This window comes from Pollachius pollachius, assembly GCF_949987615.1.
Source record: "Pollachius pollachius genome assembly, chromosome: 17".
In the NCBI taxonomy this organism is placed as follows: Eukaryota; Metazoa; Chordata; class Actinopteri; order Gadiformes; family Gadidae; genus Pollachius; species Pollachius pollachius.
The window spans coordinates 7,606,196-7,624,995 of record NC_136950.1 but is presented as its reverse complement, the minus strand read 5'-3'; the positions used below and the strand labels follow the sequence as shown (position 1 = coordinate 7,624,995).

General features: G+C 42.4%; 2 protein-coding genes across 2 annotated transcripts; both read left to right on the top strand.

Moving 5' to 3' along the window:
• Positions 1-415: 415 nt before the first annotated feature.
• On the top strand, positions 416-7,588 carry rdh12l (retinol dehydrogenase 12, like). Its single transcript, XM_079754693.1, has 7 exons — positions 416-566; positions 827-939; positions 1,994-2,149; positions 2,559-2,663; positions 2,870-3,079; positions 4,229-4,421; positions 4,694-7,588. Exons 1-7 carry the CDS (start codon positions 553-555, stop codon positions 4,794-4,796), a joined length of 894 nt encoding a protein of 297 aa, XP_079610819.1. The 5' UTR covers positions 416-552; the 3' UTR covers positions 4,797-7,588.
• Positions 7,589-8,570: 982 nt separating this feature from the next.
• On the top strand, positions 8,571-17,992 carry LOC307088652 (phthioceranic/hydroxyphthioceranic acid synthase-like; the record flags this gene model as incomplete). The annotated part of the gene is made up of 6 exons (XM_079754603.1): positions 8,571-8,622; positions 9,124-9,277; positions 9,912-10,072; positions 10,532-10,738; positions 11,567-11,748; positions 12,434-17,992. The coding sequence occupies 6 exons, from the start codon at positions 8,571-8,573 to the stop codon at positions 17,990-17,992; spliced, it is 6,315 nt and encodes a 2,104-aa protein (XP_079610729.1).
• Positions 17,993-18,800: the final 808 nt, after the last annotated feature.

Below are 18,800 nucleotides of genomic sequence, written 5' to 3'. Positions count from 1 at the left end.
AAATATGTACAGTATATTTATTGACATTGTTGGATCACAACAGTCTGGTATTGTCACTAATTTTCGGTTTATCTGCTTGGTTGTCTATAAAGCACCATTCATAATCCTGTTCATTTAATAATAGGGAATATACTACGAACGTATTTATTTCTGCACTGACGTATGCCGACTGATGGGTCATGTTGTGTTTGGCAAACAAGATACAAGAGGTGAAAGGAAAGGTCAAGAGGTGAGGGGCGGACGTATAACATTCCCATTCTGACACAATATATATATTTTTGTAAATATATAAATATATATAAGTAAATATAAGCGAGTCCAGCCCTTCATCTCTGTGAACAGTAGGCGGCGGTAACGTAGCATTAATTTTGTAGTAAAAAAACAACAAAGAAGCAGAAGTAGCAGAAGACGCATTTCCGCAAAGCATCGCATCCTGACTCCAGCAGTGACGCCTCGCCTCACCTTTGTACCAGAAGTGAAATATTACCTGACTAACTTACATATTAGTGATCAAAACACTGTCATTTGGCTGAGTTTTGATATTCACTCAAGATGCAAAAATTTAGGTAAGGAATCTCCAACTAATACAACTTAGACGAGTCTATAAGTCAGCTATTCTTATCCTGATGGATTTGACACTTCTGTAGTGTAATGCAATGTAATGTAATGTTTTAAAGTTAACTAATTAGCTGTGTTTATTTGGATGAATTAGTATACATATATATTTTTTCATATTATTTTAAGGTGTGTTTAAATGACGGGGGGTTATCATATTTCACTGCCATATTGATTACACAAGTTTAACCGGTTGCGACGCATGTCTCAGAAACTTCTTCCGACCGTGGACCTCCACCGCGAGGCTAGAGGAGAAGACGGTGGTCATCACGGGGGCGAACACCGGCATAGGCAAGGAGACAGCCATTGACCTGGCCAAGAGAGGCAAGTACTCCATATAATCCCATTTAAGAGACTGCCAGTGAGGATTTCACCCAGCATTAGATCACAACAAGCTTTTAAAATACAAGTGCCAGTGGGTAGGAATGGTTAGGGTAAGGGGACTTCTGTTTAGAACCACGAATCACAGGCTTATATCCATTAATCGATCTATAAAATAATGATCAGCTTGATATAATAGTTAAATTCTGTTGCCACAATCATGTAATAATAGCCGGTTCTGCAGTAGATCACCTGTGCCTCATCTAGAGGGCGCTGTTTACGCACATATCGGCCGGCCTGTCAACGAGGAAGGAACGAGAGTAAACGTTTTTTGTTGATGAAAAGATCTATAACGTTTACTTTTCTTGACTGAAATTAATATGTATTTTTTATTATTATTAATAATAATAATAATGGATTGAATTTATATAGCACTTTTCTAGACACTCAAAGACGCTTTACAGTGATGGGGGGACCTCACTAACCACCACCAGTGTGTAGCACCCACTTGGGTGATGCACGGCAGCCAATCTGCGCCAGAACGCTCACCACACACCAGCTTGAGGTGGAGAGTGAGGGAATTAATGAGTCAGACAATTATACATGAGGATGATTAGGGGGCCGGATTGAATGAGCCTGGTTGGGCCAGGACACCGGGGAAACCCCTACTCTTTGCGATAAGTGCCCTGGGATCTTTTATGACCTCAGTGAGTCAGGACCTCGGTTTTACGTCTCCTCCAAAGGACGGGTTATTTAAAGGGTTTATGATCTCCAATATGGCTGTGATGTTGACGTATTAAAAATAACGGGTCCAAGCAGTCAATGCAGTGTCCATTCCTATATGTGTGAACAGACATGTATGTGTCTTTGTTCAGGGGCCCATAATTCGCCATCAGGTGTGGTTGTTGTTGATGAGTCATGTTGGTTCATTCCAGCAGGGAGGGGACACTCCCACCTATGATGTCACCCGTGAACTGAATAGAAGAGACCCCAGCCTGGATCCTGGTGGTAAAATGGGGGTCCTTTTAACCAACCTACTCACCTTAATGTTGTGCAGGGGCCCGGATCATCATGGCATGCAGGGACAGAGAGAGGGGCGAGGCGGCCGTGAAGGAGGTGGTGGACTGCTCCCAGAACACCAACGTGGTGTACATGAAACTGGATCTATCAGACACCAAGTCGATCAGAGAGTTTGCCGAAGCTGTCAACCAAGGTATGGACTGGTCACAAGGTTAGCTTCTTCATTTACAATAAGAGTAGCTACTCATTGTAAGTCCACTTAGCCTACTAAGTGGACTGTACCAACTGGTGGGCTGATCTACCCATCATGCATCTGGGCGGACACTCCCATGCATTATGTCACTAAAGGGTTGATTTTTAAAAGTGGTGGTCACTGAAAATGCTGTAATATGCCTCACATTTATCCATAAGTGTACACACCCACTCAACAACACAATAACAAGCAATAAAATGAAGGATGATTAATTTCATCATTATACACTCGAGATCCCACTGTAGATCAAAACACTAGAAAGATAAACGAATATGGTACGTTTAAAGATGCGATTGAGTCGTTGATTGATTGATTGATTGATGCCGGATCTATGAATGTGTTAACGCAGGCGAGTCCAAGCTCAACATCCTCATCAACAACGCTGGCATCATGGCCATTCCATACGGGAAGACAGCGGACGGATTTGAATTGCAAATCGGAGTCAACCACTTTGGTAGGAACCAACCCTTGATGTTGCATAATAACTGTGCTTTCTTTGCATTGGTTCACCCTTTTTTTCAAACATGTAACCATAACCATCATGCTATGTAAATACTGAGGGTGTTTTGATAGAAAGCAGTATTTGTATTTTATAATACTTTAATATGCAATTAAAATATATTTAAATTGCAACTTTTATTTTGTTACCGTTTCTGCTAGGTCCCTTCCTGTTGACCCACCTGCTGATCGACCTGATCAAGCGCTCAGCGCCGGCCCGGATCATCAACGTGTCGTCTATGGCCCACGCCTGGGGAGCCATGAACTTCGATGACCTGAACAGTGAGAAGAGCTACGACAAGAAGACCGCCTACCAACAGAGCAAGCTGGCCAACGTCCTGTTCACGCGCTCGCTGGCCAAGAAGCTAGAAGGTCAGCCGGAACTAACTGGAACTATTTTTGATTTTGATCAGCTTTATTCTTAGTTTTAAATGTCTTCGTTCTCTACTTTCTTCTTCTCTTTTGTCTATAGTATTTGTCACTTATTGTACTGTTTCGTTGACTACGTTTTATGTGAGGCACGCAGAAAATGTCTTATTTTTAGTGCTGCATAAATGATAAAAATAGAATACATTATTAGTGTGAAACATTTAATAAGCTTTGTTTCTAACCAGCCCTTCCATAAACTGCTTGTTACGCCCCTCTACACCCCACTGGCCTTGCAGTGGCAGTGCAGTGGTCTTTGGGTGGTGCAGGGGCACAATCAAGTTAAACGTGCACACTTAAGCCTCAGAAGGGGGCTTGCTTTCTGTGTTTGTCCCTGTTCTGTTGGCATGTCTCAGCCCATGCTCAGGTGTGCTGCATCAGTGGAGCTGATTAGGAGCACCTGGACCGCTCGTCAAGACCGGAGTTAAAAGCGACAGATTCCCCTTCCCATGGGAATGCTTTTGGTCATGGGACTGCTGGCTGGTCGTGCCACCTCTCTGTGATTTGTCTTGTCTTTATGTTTTGGACTTTGTTGTATATCTTAATGTCATGTCCTTTTCATATGTTTATGTAAATAAATCCCACTGGTTGGGTTTTTGTGAAAGGTGTCCTTTGATATTTGGGGTCAAGGGTGGTTTGTTAGCCCCAGTAGGGCTAACAAACTAGACGTGGGGCTAGTTTGTTAGCCCCACTGTTATGCCCCACGTCTAGTTTTCGTCACACTCAACTAGACGTGGGGCGTAACACTGCTTAAGATGTATGTTTTGGTTAGGATTAATGGTGATAAATCACAAGTAAAGTTGAACAATGATTATTATTACCATTTACCTATGCTTAAAGGTGACATAATATACCACCAGGTGTGAGTGTGATTAGCCGTAACAAGCCGTTTTGAAAAAAAAGAGGCAGATTTTCATGGCTTTCCACACCCTTTAATGGCTTATCACCCTCACACTTGGTGGTATAATGTCACCTTTTAATATCTTGGCAGCCGTTGCACTACCCTCTGTGGCCACAGGGGGTGCTGCCGCTGCAGTTTAACTCCAGGAACAAGGGTGCTCAAAGAGATGTTAAAGCCCTAACGTTATCTCCCAGGGACCGGAGTGACAGCCTACTCGCTACACCCAGGGGTGGTGCAGACGGAGCTGTGGCGCCACCTGAACGGGCCCCAGCAGACCATCATGAAGATAGTGAGCCCCTTCACCAAGACCTCTGTCCAGGGGGCCCAGACCTCCATCTACTGCGCCGTGGAGCCGGCCCTGGAGGGCCAGAGTGGTGGATACTACAGGTGAACACCTTTGTGATAGGGGATCCCTTTTGTGACATAACTGGGCGTGTCCACCGAGATGTATGATGGATGGAGGTGCAATCCACAGGGTCGCTGAACTATCCATCTATCAAACATGTCACATGGGTGGCACTCCAACCTCCACTATCGGTTAGGAATTGAAACAGCCTGTAATAGATAATCAACACCACAGCTGGGGTTACAATATGGACCCTTTAAACCATTTTAAAAAAGACTAACCACTCAAACCCCAACTGTGTTCCTTTCCACAGTGACTGTGCCCTGGCCAGCTGCTCCACCGAGGGGCAGAGTGATGAGTCAGCCAAGAGGCTGTGGGAGATGAGCTGTCAGCTGCTCTCCGTGTCCTGGGACTGAAGCTCCCTCCACCAGCCCTGGGGAGTAGCCAAACACAATCTCAACGCCTTTCCTTAGCACTCAATCAATCTGTTACTGTTTTTTTAAATGTCACACTATATATATTCATGTATATCTATATAAAATAAATAGTATTTTTCTTCTGATTTAAATTTATTGGGAAATTTTAACTTTGTCTTGTCAAACCAATTTAGTTTTTCACGTCTGTTAAGAAACATTTTTATGGCTAGCCTCTTAATATTTATATAAGCTGTGTAGCACACCCTATTTAGCCTATCCATTTGTCATGTTTAGACAGTATAGAAGAAATCTCCATCTCTGCATAAAATGGTCTAAAATCCCACAACACTCACCATTTAACATTTACACATGATAGCAAGCACCAAGATTACACTAGTTGTGCTTAGCTGCTAAGAGACCAGGATTCCTGTCTCAATTCAGACAGCACTCTGGAGGGCCCCACAAACAGGTTAGGATCTGGTTCTTGTCATCCTTCCTCAAAGGTTCATGTTTGGACCAGTAATAGATCTTCAGTAAACCTGGCAAATCTAATTCATGTTCCTCATCATGTCCAAGACGACATGGATAATGTGTTTAGTGCACTAAACCAGGGGTTTTCAAAGAATGAGAGTGAGCCCCCCCTCAGAGAACAAATTTCAGCTGAGCCCCCCCCCAAAAAAAAGTTCTAAATCCCTGTGTTTTGAAAGATCTTTTAATTATTTTACACATTTTAAACATCTCTGATCATATCTTAAACATCTCTGATCATATTTTACACATTTTAAATATCTCTGATCATATTTTTTAGACATTTTAAAGATATTTTGAAACAAAGATATTTTTGAAACATTTTAAACATATTTGAGACATTCTAATGATCTTTGTGCGTTTTTAAACACATTTCTTAACACATTTTACATCATCTAATCATGTTTCTGCTTAACTTTTTTAAAATACATTTGAACAGCTGAATCTGTAAACTGCCAGTTTAGCCTCCTTTTTAGCTCACCTCTACTTTAGTGGGAGCAATGAGTTTGCGTCTTTAGCGGTGTTCGAAATCGTTCCCCATATAGTGCACTACATAGGGTGCTCGCCATTTTGTTCTGGTGTTCGAATTCTCAGTGGTAAATTTCATTCACTATATAGTGGACTTAAAATACCCAAAATTTGAGTGAACATACGATGTTCCCTACATGTTACTCCCGTATACCAAAATACAATGCAGTCGGGTTTTTCCGGAGAAGAAGCTGAATAACTGCGAAAAAGTATACATTTAATGATGGAGTCTCCGGCTTTCGTTTAGAAATGTCAACAATTTATTTGGGATTTAAAATAGAAAATGTAACATTCAAAATTAATAATAAAAGAAAACTTGATCAAGGAAATGTTACACTCAACATCAATACAACCTCCAGCTTTCCTCGTGGGTGCCCGGTTTGTTTACATGATGTTGGCGCATCTGTCTGCGTCACACAAATACCCGGCGCATTCACTGACGCAAATTACGTTTAGAAATGTTCAGCGTAGCGTCCGAATTCTCGTTTGTTCGCTCCCTATATAGTGCACTATATCATAAACACTATATAGGGAATAGTGAGTGAGTGAATAGGGAACGATTTCGAACACAGCTTTTGACTTTGGGTCTTCGCGTTTTTTTTCTGATACTTTTTTTGGTTTATTTTTTCTCAGGTCGCGCCCCCCCTGAAGAACTCTGGCGCCCCCCAGGGGAGGCGCGCCTCACAGTTTGAAAACCACTGCACTAAACCTTAAGAAATCTTTAGCCTTTTTATGTCTTAAGCAGGCAAACCACTTATAATGAATGATTTAATCATAGAGAACAACCAGAGTAGGTAAGATAGGATGAGTAGTGTCCCTGTTTAAAAATGCTTAACATTTAGGGAAGATACTTTTTTGGAAAGTTTGCATCTTTTGGATATCTTGCTCTTGAAATCTGCCTCATGTTCTGCAATTAACAATAACTGTTCAAGAATTGTAAAATGTGGCTTAAAAATGATTTTTTTTTAATCTGCATAACTTTAAGAAAAAAAGAAAAGTAGCATGTTGGGTTCCCTACCGATAAATGATTGGGCTACTTCTGTTCAACATTTATAAGCACCCACTTTTCCAATTTTTTAAAAACAATCAATATAGCCTACCACAAATATGCATATACTACTGAAATGTACATTTATTTATCAACAGGTCAATCTGGTCTGATTGTTACACTCATCAACTGTATTAAGCACGTCAATGTCTGGATGGGCCACTATTATTTGTGGAGCCAGAGAGGAAAGAGTTAAACATTAACACTTGTATTGGATCTCTTATCATTGCTGCAAAAAAAAGTCAAACGTAAACTTTAATGCCCACAATATATTCACCTTAAGAGCATAGAGCGCTCTGTTCATCAGGGACGGGATTGCACACTGATCCCAGGGTTCAAATCAAGCATAATGAGCAGCTTTTAGTTTCTATGCACCACAGACCTAAAACAAGATTCCAGAAAATGTGAGGTCTGCCTCAACAGTATTCCTTTAAATCAGGGCTCAAAAAAACTGTTTGCTGCAGTTTTTCAATTAACAATGTATGTGTGCAATACATTTATTCTATTACCATCGTATATATTTTTTGTATCTTTTATTTAAACTTTTCAGCTTTTTTATTATATATTTCCATTTTATTCTTTCTCTTTTTATTTTATTCTACTCTTAATGATTGTCCTTTTGTTTTAACATGTGATTTCCTTTGTAAAGCACTTTGAATGGCGCTATATAAATAAACTTGTGTTCTACAACCAAGTCAGAAGGAAGTACATGATTGTTTTTATCAATAAAGTTCTCAGAAATGTCAAAGGGAATACCTTTAATATCAGTTTCAACTGTTATTATCAACTTTTACTTTCTTGAATTAATCCCGTGAGGACTTATATCTTCCATGTGACCTTGACCTTGTTCTGATCATCTTTCAATATTTGCAAATGTTTTGACTCTTTATTATGAAAGCTTTAAAATGCAGATAACACTTGGCCAATGCTTGCAATTCTTAAATGAGACTTTATTTACATTCTATTTATCATTAACACATGCTCATTTACGGATGAACTCCATATGGTTGGGTTGAATGGATTAATTATGAGCGTGTTGTACCGATGCCACCTGCAAAATCGTGACACATTTTATCTGAATTTTATAAGAAATTACATGAAGAATGCTGCTTAAAATAAATTCATTGTATCTTTTTCAACGGGGACAGATTATTCATATTCCATTAACTAATATACAACATATATCGATAGGTTGTTAACCTCAGATAAAGGACTTCACACTCTTAGTGTGACAGTTTAAGTATCAAGTACAATAAACACAATTCAAAGTCGATGCACTTTTTTCCACCTCTCCTTAGAGAGGGCAGATAAGCTCTGCTTTAAAAGACCCTGTTTACTTAGATAACCAATTTCTTTATTCAACTTTATCTTATCATTTGTGAGCCCCCCATAAAGGAGAACTGTGCTTCTCTTCATCTCCATGACCACGGTTGTGGTCAATCATTAATGTTTAATAACCAAAATGCACCCTTAAGTAAGCGCGGTGCAGCAGATGGTGAGACCACTAGCAGTGGGGATGAGAAGTGCCTTGGAACACTTTGGTCTGTGAAGGGACAGAATTTGTTTTTGTCTTTGATTTCAACAAAGTGTTAGTTATTGGAGTAAAGTTTTCAATGTATTTACACGATAGGCCTGTTTTGTTTGGTAAATGTGAGTGATGCACCGCAGCCATGGAGGAAGATGGAATTGCTGTGGTGGGAATTGGATGCAATTTCCCAGGGGGTAAATAGTTTTGAGTTATTTTGTTTGAGCAATACCACTGTTTGATTGTTGCATTGAGGTAAACTTGTGTAGTAAAACTTTAAATGCACTTTTTGATGGCGATGAACTCAGAATCAGGCTAAATAGTTCAGAAATGTGGCCACAATTTCCCTGAAACCCACTGTGATTTTATTTTTGCCTTGCTCTGCAATAACATGCATATTTCTCCTATGGTGGTGATGGTCACCATCCATTCACACTTATTTATTCATTCATCATTGATTGTACTAACAAGGAAGAAGTAGGTATAGCAAAACAATACTAATCAAACAATATTCAAAACAATAATCAGTTATGTTTATGAAGATAGTTGATAGTTGCAAAATTACGCCTTTGAGATTTTTTTTTTTGATAAATAAAGGTTTATTCAAGAACATCCCTTCCATTCAGCTTGCACAGGCCAATCAAATACATGAATGCATAACTGATCAGTTGCAGTAAACTGTTTATTATAAATAACAGGAGAGGGCTTGGAGAACTTCTGGAAAGTTCTGCTGGAGGGACGGAACTGTTCTGTGCCCATCCCCAAGGAGAGGTTTGATGTGGCTGACTGGTACGACAAGGACGACAACAAAGCCGGGAAATCACGGGCAGCGAAAGCCGCTCTCATCGAAGGGTATGTTCTCGTTCTGTATTGCCTTAACCAGTCTGAAGGGCATTGACACCAAGCCTCAAGAATACATATTCAACCATCAAAAAGATTGATACACAAAGTATTGTAAATTGAACCAATATCTTAGTAAGTAAAACACAGACCTTGAAAGAAGTGGTCGATTTCAATATAGTAAATAACTTTATCCATAAATTCCAGTCTTGTTTTGGATTAATGAAGAACATCTTATATTGTCTTTATAATATAACATTGGTGCTACCTACAAACTAATACGGGAAACAAAACACAGTGACATCGGTGAATAACTTTTTATTATTTCGTATCAATATGCCATTAAACAACAAGCCATCTGTGTCTTAGCATTTATTATTGTGGTCCTCTCAAGCTCAACTGCTCAACTGAGTAGGGCATCAACACACAGACCGAGACAGTTGACTCCTTTTCTATCAAATGGCATTAACATCACCAGGATCAGAAACAGTCCCCACTGGGAACCACAAACATACCATAAACACGGCACTTATGATAGTGAAAGGATAAAAGCATCCACTAAATGGCAGATACACACTGAACATACATCCATCGCTGTCTCATAACTGACCTAACCAGCTTTCTTTGGGGCTCCGGGTCTCTCCAGGTTCAATGAGTTTGACCACAAGCTCTTCGGTATCAGCGACAGCGAGGTGGAGCAGATGGATCCCCAGCAGAAGCAGCTGCTCCAGTGTGTGCACCGGGCCCTGGAGAACGCCGGGCTGCCCATGGAGAAGGCCAGCGGCTCCAGGACCGGAGTATTCTTTGGTGAGATAAAGGAAGACATGAATCAGATGTAATAGAAGGAAAGACCTGAATACATGCATGTGCTTTCAGGGAAACCTTTGACCTGTATGAAAACGTAACACCTGTGTGCCTTCAGAATGGTTTGATATTTGTGAACATGCTTTAATGATGAATTGAGTTTAACTCTTCGGCTACTCCTGTATGTCTGAAAGTGTAAAGGGTGACAAAACGTAACCTTGTATTATCTTTTGATGACAACTTTCATAAATAACTTGAATTGAATTCATCATGAATCTTAAAGTATAAAAACGATAGAGTTATGGGGCTCAATCCTTGTGTAATTCCCATAATTCTTGCCGGTATCTGAAAGAGAAGGCAGGGGTTCACCATGTTCACCACCTCCAGGCCGTCTTGCTATTAACAGTGGTATCCTCGCTCTCCCTCGCCTCTCTGTCTGTCTATGTGTCTCCCCCCCCCCAGGACTGATGAACAGGGACTACGAGCAGTCTGCCGCACACATGCACCCCAGCGTGATCAACCATTGGACGGGCACGGGCCTGGCCATGAGCATCGCAGCCAACCGGGTGTCCTACATCTTCAACCTGACCGGGCCCTCGCTGTCCATCGACTGTGCCTGCTCCTCCTCACTGGTCGCTCTGCACCTGGCCTGTCAGGCCATCAAACAAGGTCTGTGGTGGTCCTCTGAACAGTGTGTCGGTGCTGAAATGCACTGTGTGTGTGTGTACAAGGTCTGGGGTGGTCCTCTGAACAGTGGGTCGGTGCTGAAATGCACTGTGTGTGTGTGTACAAGGTCTGTGGTGGTCCTCTGAACAGTGTGTCGGTGCTGAAATGCACTGTGTGTGTGTGTACAAGGTCTGTGGTGGTCCTATGAACAGTGTGTCGGTGCTGAAATGCACTGTGTGTGTGTGTACAAGGTCTGTGGTGGTCCTCTGAACAGTGTGTCGGTGCTGAAATGCACTGTGTGTGTGTGTACAAGGTCTGTGGTGGTCCTATGAACAGTGTGTCGGTGCTGAAATGCACTGTGTGTGTGTGTACAAGGTCTGTGGTGGTCCTATGAACAGTGTGTCGGTGCTGAAATGCACTGTGTGTGGGTACAAGGTCTGTATGGGCCATGTCTTCCTAATAGAGATAACCAGTTTCTTCTGACATAATGTACATATTGTAAGTCGATTTGGATAAAAGCGTCTGCTTAATGCCCTTAATCTAAATCTAAATGGTTAGAAGCTGTTAGACAAATTAGTTGTCTGAGGATCTCTATAGGTTTCAAGTTTACATTTCATCTTTTGATATTTTAGAGATGGAGAGAGAAAGAGACAGACAGGGAGAGGGAGACATATCAACCTAGAGAGGGAACAAGAGGGATAGAGACAAAGAGATAAATACGGATGATAAGATAAATGTAATTGACTCAGGGAGCGAGCGAGAGAGTGGCACGATTTTCACTTACCATTTCCTCCAGAAACCTTTGACACCGGCTCTCTCCTCTGTCCCCAGGAGACTGTGAGATGGCCCTGTGCGGGGGGGTGAGCTGCATCTTCGAGCCCAGGGTGTTTGTGGCTCTGAGCAAGGCCAAGATGATCTCCCCCGAAGGCACCAGCAAGGCATTCTCCAGCCGGGCCGACGGCTACGGGCGGGGAGAGGGCTGCGGAGTGGTGCTGCTCAAGCCGCTGAAGAAGGTACCCACCTTGAACCCTCAGTGACATTACCTCTCAAAGTCTTTTGAGGCGGCCGATGTCTTTCACTGCGCCAGTCAAGACAGTTTAGGTGGTGCCGACGTTGGAGGTTCAGCAACAAAACACAAATATGAGACCTAAAGTTTAGCCAGGGTTTAAATTATTTCTCTCAAGTTATTTTCTCGCAAAATTGCTTCCTTTTTGCATTGTTTATAAGTTCTATGACTTTAAACTCCAACATTAGAGGATCTTTCGAGGAGACCTTTACCATATAAACCATAAATAAAAACGTAAAAAAGAAACACATGGAGGAGTAAATCATTAGCATGCATCCGATTAAAATTACAGACAATGCAATAAAGAGGATAAAATTGGTATTTACTATCCATAGGATGATAAAGGGAAACTATGCTCAAGGGCCACATGATTATTGTCAAAGCATCAAAGTACAGTTTGAATCACTGCTTGTAAATAACCACTCAAAATGAACTTGTTTGTAGGTATTAAACATTTTAAATGCAGGGGATGTCACATCCCCTGCCACTTACTTTGTTTTACTTTGTGCAAGTTAAGTTGATAACTTTAATGAATTAATGTACTTTTAATAACAACCCAATTACTATGTTTAATATTGCAGATTATAGAAAATATGCTATTAATCATAACCAATGAATTCTATTTTGAACAGGCTTTGGCAGACCATGACAATATTTGGGGCATCATCAGCAAAACTGCAGTAAACCAAGATGGCCGCTCCGTCACTCCCATCACTAAACCCTCGATGAGCCAACAAGAGGAGCTTCTGCGCAGGATCTACTCCCAGTCCGACCTGGCGATGGTCCAGTACATAGAGGCCCACGGCACTGGGACCCCGGCCGGAGACCCCACAGAGGCGGGCAGCATCTCAAACGCCATCGCAAAAGCCAAACCTTCCGGCTCAGAGACGCTTCGCATCGGTTCAGTAAAGAGCAACATCGGACACACGGAATCAGCCGCGGGAGTAGCAGGTCTCATCAAGGTCCTCCTGATGATGAAGCATGAAACCATCGTCCCATCCGTGTTCTACTCCGAGAACAGCGGCAGTGTGGACGCAGCTGCACTCAACATAAAGATCCCTACGAAGCCGGAGACTTGGAAGAGCTCTGGAGTACGACTAGCTGGTGTTAACAACTTTGGGTTTGGGGGAACCAATGCCCATGCAATTGTTAAACAACACAAGAAGCTTCACTCCACAAAAACCTGTAAGGCGATGATGGTAAGCAAATATTTTGTCATGTCTGCCAATTCATTAAAATCCCTTTCATGGATGATTGAAGACACCCTCGAACAGATCAGTGCTCAGAGTGAGATTGATCTTGAATGTCTCGTCTATACGTCGGCTTGTAGGAGGAGCCATATGAAACATAAATACAGGAAGGCCCTCTTAACCTCGTCCTTAGAGGATCTGAAAGACCAGCTCCAATCCACGCTCACTAAAAAGACCTCCCCTTCCTACTCTGATCCACGGTTGGTGTTTGTATTCTGTGGCAATGGAGTCACCTACCACGGCATGTGCAGACAGCTTCTGGAACACGAGGCTGTGTTCAGGGACAAAATCCAAGAGATTGGGGAACATTTTCTCATGTTCAGCAACAAAACACTGGACATCATGGACTACCTTGAGAGTGAGGTGGAGAGTAGTGACTTTTCCAAACCAGATGTAGTCCAGCCTCTTCTCTTTGCCATTCAGGTTGGCATATTCACTCTTCTCCGGCACTGGGGGGTCAAGCCCGATGCCGTTCTGGGACATTCTGTGGGTGAGGTTGCTGCTGCACATTGTTCCGGTCTGCTTTCCCTATCTGAAGCAGCTAAAGTGATCTACACTCGTAGTAATTACCAATGCAGGGTAACAGGAGGGAAGATGCTTGTTATCAGTAACATGGAAGTATCAGGTGTTGAGGATATTCTTCAACCGTATGCTAACAAAGTTTGCATCGCAGCCTTCAACAGCCTCCAATCCTGCACTCTCTCAGGGGATGCAGGAGCGATAGTAAGCATCCACGATGAGCTCAAGGCCTCAGCCAATGGTCAAAATCTCTTCCTGCGCATACTGGATGTCCCTGCTGCATACCACAGCTACATGATGGACCCGATATTGTCTGATCTTAGTGAGAGCATTGGCTCTTTGTGCGTGAACAAACTTGAGACAGAGTTGTTCTCTACTGTGACAGGCAAGGAGATGGCGCATCCTGATTTCAGCACAGGAGAATACTGGGCTAGAAACATCCGTGACCCGGTGTATTTTCATCACACTGTAAGCTCAGCAGCGAAAGGGAAAAAGAACGTAGTGTGTGTTGAGATTGGTCCAAGGAGGGCCTTGCAAAGAAACATCCAAGAAACACTGGGAAACAACACCTCTGTGCTTGCCTCTGTCCTGCCAGAAAAGGACCATGAGACAATGCTCAGTGTTCCTTCTAAGCTTTTTGAAGTCGGAGTTCATGTAGACTGGGACCAGCATTATAGAGGTTGTGAAACAACCCCATTGTCTTTCCCAAGGTACAAGTTTGATTGCTCTGAGAGGGATGTGATCATTGGAGCAGCGCAGAAAAACACACCAAGCAATCACCCCATCCTCTGTCAAACTGGCAACGAAGGCAATGTGTTCAGCTGCAATTTATGGTCTGACACATCCTTTTACCTGCAAGAACATAAACACAATGGCATACCCATAATCCCAGGCTCTTTCTATGCAGAGCTGGGACTGTCTGCTTTCATGGCGAGTGCCAAACCAAAAGTTCCTCTCAACTCAGTTCAGCTAAGTGTCAACTTCCAAAGTCCGTTTGTTTTGGCCCAGAAGGCACCAGAAATGAAAGTACAATTAGAGTCTGCAGAGAATGAAACTAGTTTCACTGTATTCTCCTCAGCTGCTGTTTACGCATCAGGAACAGTATTAAGCAAGCAGGCAGGTTTAAAGCCACTGATCTCCTTAACTTCCATTTACAAAAGATGCAATTCTGTAGTAAGTTGTGAAGAATTCTACAGATATCTGTCACAAGGCGGCTTTCAGTACGGGGATGTCTTCCACAATAAAGGCGATGTACATTATGGAGAAGAATTAATGGAGGCTTACTCACATATCACAGTACCGGAAGAATTGAAGTCGCAGTTGCATGAGTACTGCATACATCCCGTTATACTTGATCTCCTGATGCAGCTCCTGCCGGTAACAGTGGCACATGCATTTGCTGGCAGGCCAGGGTTTCCTGCCAAAATAGGGAGTCTGACTGTGTTTGAACCTCTGCAGGATGAGATGGTCGTATATCTCAGGGCGACTGCTGTGGGCGTTGATGACTTTGAAGTGTGTGGATGCATCACTGACGAAGATGGTAGGGTGTTGGTTGAGGTTAAGCATGTGATGATCAAATACCTGGGGAGTTCCTCCCATGTGGTTGAGGAGTATTTTTACCACAATGTCTACAATGTAGTCTCTGAAGAAATCCTGTCCTCTCCACCGCCCAAGGCACTGGTTTTCTGTGACAGCTTAGGGATATCCAAAGGCTTACAACAACACATTGACCCCGGATCTAGATACATTTCTCTCTCACACTCAAGTGATATTCTATATGACGGTTTCCCTACTCTGTTGGCAAACCTAAAGATCACCGATATTGAGAATAACTTTGATGAGGTATTGTTTCTGTGGGGTAAAGAAGACCTGACCTCATTGGCACCAGACAAGGTCCTCAAAAATCTGGTGGATTGCTGTGAGATCTTCCGACAAGTAGTGCTTGAGCTGAAGCAGATTCAGTTTTCACACTCAATCCGTGCAATAACTTACCGCTCATCTGACATCACGGTAGACTACATCAGTGCAGGCTTTTCCATCTCGGGCATGACGAGGTCTTTCGCTGCAGAGATCCCAAATCTCTCCTTTCAGCTGATTGATATAAATTCAACTTCTGTCGAAGACATTGCAGCCCTAGGCCAGGTGTTGAAGTCCTATCCCTGCAGGAGTTATCCAGAGTTGTTGGTAGAAGGTGGGGCAATTTTGAAGCCTTCGATTGTACGTACCCCTGTTCAAGTGGTTGACAGATCAGAGGACAGTTGCTGCCCTCCATTGTCTGAGCCTTGTGTGCTAAACACAGATGATGCTTACGCACTAACTAGCCTGTATGCCATTCCTTATGACACATGTGAGGATCTACCAATCAACGAGACATCAGTTAAAATTAACCTCAGTAAGATATGCGTTCATTCATCTGATTACTTTCCTCAAACTGATTCACACTTTAAATTTGGCCACACCATCTACTGGAACAAGCACACATCTCAGAATCACAAGTTGATCGCTCTGGATTTTAGTGGTACTGTAACAGAGGTTGGGAAGAACGTAAAGAAGCTGAAGGTTGGCGACCATGTTGTCTCCTGTTATCCTGTAGTTGCGGCCACTGAGATCACAGTTCCGGAGGAGGTGTGCTACAAAACGAAAAGGTTCCCATTCCTATGCAAGATACCCTGCGTTTCGTACTTTGTGCTAGCATGGGAGATCATACATAAAGCCTTGCCCAGAGCCAAACATCGCCTCGCAATAATTTCTTCTGCTCGTGACTCTGCTCTGGTCAAAGTTTTGGCCCTCACATCTTACAAATCAGGGTTTACCGTTATAGTTGGCACACAGTCCAATGGATCCTTAGTGGATGTGAGCCAAGTGGATGCTTGTATCATTCTGCCGCCATTTGATGAGTCAGTCATCATTAAAAGTGGCAATATTCCCGGAGTTTGCAATGTTGTCGTCATCTGTGAGTCTCAATCCAAGTGTTTACTAGCTCAAGAAGCGTCTCAAATTGTCAAGGAGCGTGTCCATGTGCAAATCATTCAAATGCCAACAATTATTCAAAAGGGAAATTTGAGTGCACAGACGCCACATATACAGCATTGGCTTAAATCCATGAAGTTTGACCGGAAAGCATTTGGTTTCGAGAGCTTTACCTTTCAGAGTGTGACTTTCAAAAACGTCAATGTCCTACCCATGAGCGTGGACTCCTACTTCACCACAAGCTCTTTAGCGGTGGTTGCATTGGCAAAAGATCTCAAGGGCACTCTTTCCGAAATCCCTTTGGTGCAAACAAAAAAACTGCTTTTCAGAAAGAGGTCAATCTACGTAGTGGCAGGTGGTCTGTCTGGGCTTGGCTTGGAAACTGTCAAGTTCATCTCACAAAGAGGCGGAGGCTATGTTGTAATCTTCTCCCGGAGCAAACCTACTACAGAAGTACAGGAAGAGCTCAACAGCCTAGAGAAACAATGTGGCACATGTATCACCACCATGGAGTGCGACGTGTCTATCTCTGAGCATGTAAAAAGGGCTATCGGTGCAATTGGACTAAGGTTTCCAGGCTGTCCAATCAGAGGAGTGTTCCACAGTGCAGTTGTCTTACACGATGGGCTGATTGAGACTCTGAACCGATCCCTCTACGAAAAGGTCCTGAAACCCAAAGTGAACGGTGCTTTGAATCTGCACCATGCTACGCTTCACTGCCATTTGGACTACTTTGTGTGCTACTCTTCCATATCGTCTTTCCTAGGAAATGCATCGCAAACAAACTATGCGGCTGCCAACACCTTCCTAGACACATTCTGCCAATACAGACGGAAGCAAGGTCTCCCTGGTCAGTCAATCAACTGGGGAGCGATGAACCTTGGATTGCTTCTGAACAAGGAACACTTTCAAAGATTCTTGGAGGCCAAAGGGATGATGGTGTTGGAGGTGCCCGAGGTGCACAGAAGTTTGGAGCAGTGCCTGGTCCTGAACAGACCTCAACAAGCTGTATGCAGGTTTCACTTCAAAAACATCCGGTACAATATCCTCTCACAGAATGTTGCTTTGACGATGCGCATGTCCGCACTTGTAGAAGAGGCTTTTCAAAAGTCGAAAGTCGAGGAATCCCAGTCAAACCAAAAAGGCCCAGTCCCTCCAAAAGAATATGTCAAATCTCTAATCAGCGAGACTATCGGGATTGACCTGAGCGAGTTGACAGATGACCTCCCTCTCTCATCTCTGGGCATTGACTCAATGCAGGCTATGACTTTGCAAAATCTCATCTTTCAGGAGAGAGGTGTAAATGTGCCCCTTGTTAAACTGTTGGATCCCAATTCTACCATTTCAACAGTGGCAGATATCCTGAACGAGGAGGAGACAGGAGGTCAGACATCAGGCGAGGACGGTTCTCCTCGTATTGAGGACATAGACGATAACTCCACAAAATTCTAAATAAGTAAATTGTAGATAGTGCAGAGGCGCGGAACAAGTTAATCTTACTATGTTTACATATTTGGTATCCCAGTTCTAGAGAAATAAAATTATGTTTTCAGGATATTAATGTAGTCCATTTAGAATTATTTTATTTTATATTATTATAGAAATTTGACTTTATTATTTTGACTCTAAGACAAGTGTTATTTTGTAATGTCTCCTTTGGTGTTCTATCTGATGAGTGCAAATGCTAAAGGTACTGATGTCACAATTTTTTTAATATTGACCAAATTCTGCTTCATGGTAATTGTCAGAAATGATTTGTCACTGTTGAGGGGTACACAACTTGCAAATATTTAACAATACAGCCAGGATAATGTGTACAGTATTTTGCAAAGACATTGTTCTAGTTATTGTTATCAAAAAGAACACAGTCTTAAAGAGTTGCTATTTTTCTATTGTAATTTTGTTTAAAGTGTATTGGATTTCATTTGAAGATGAGTAAACTGCTAAACATAATTTATTCCATTATGCCATGTCGGCTGTTTGTAAACGTTCTAAAGTTTATTTATATTTAAATGTATGTGTTGGATACATTTATTAAAGCTTCATTGACAGATGCTCTGTATATTAATTTTCTGTTCTTGTTTCCCGGTTATTTTTCACTGCACTATTTTTGAATCAAGCTCCCAGTCTGAAGGAGGACAACCCTATTATCCCAGTAGCATGAGCATGAGTGGTGGGAACCTTCAGCAGGCATTTATTATTATTACAATTATCTGGTTTATTAGTCTGGAAGGAAACAACCTTGACTAACCATTGCCAT

Coding starts and splice junctions, on each gene's coding strand:
- rdh12l (XM_079754693.1), top strand. Junction 940..1,993: donor CATTGACCTGGCCAAGAGAG/GCAAGTACTCCA, acceptor AATGTTGTGCAG/GGGCCCGGATCATCATGGCA. Junction 3,080..4,228: donor GCTGGCCAAGAAGCTAGAAG/GTCAGCCGGAAC, acceptor GTTATCTCCCAG/GGACCGGAGTGACAGCCTAC.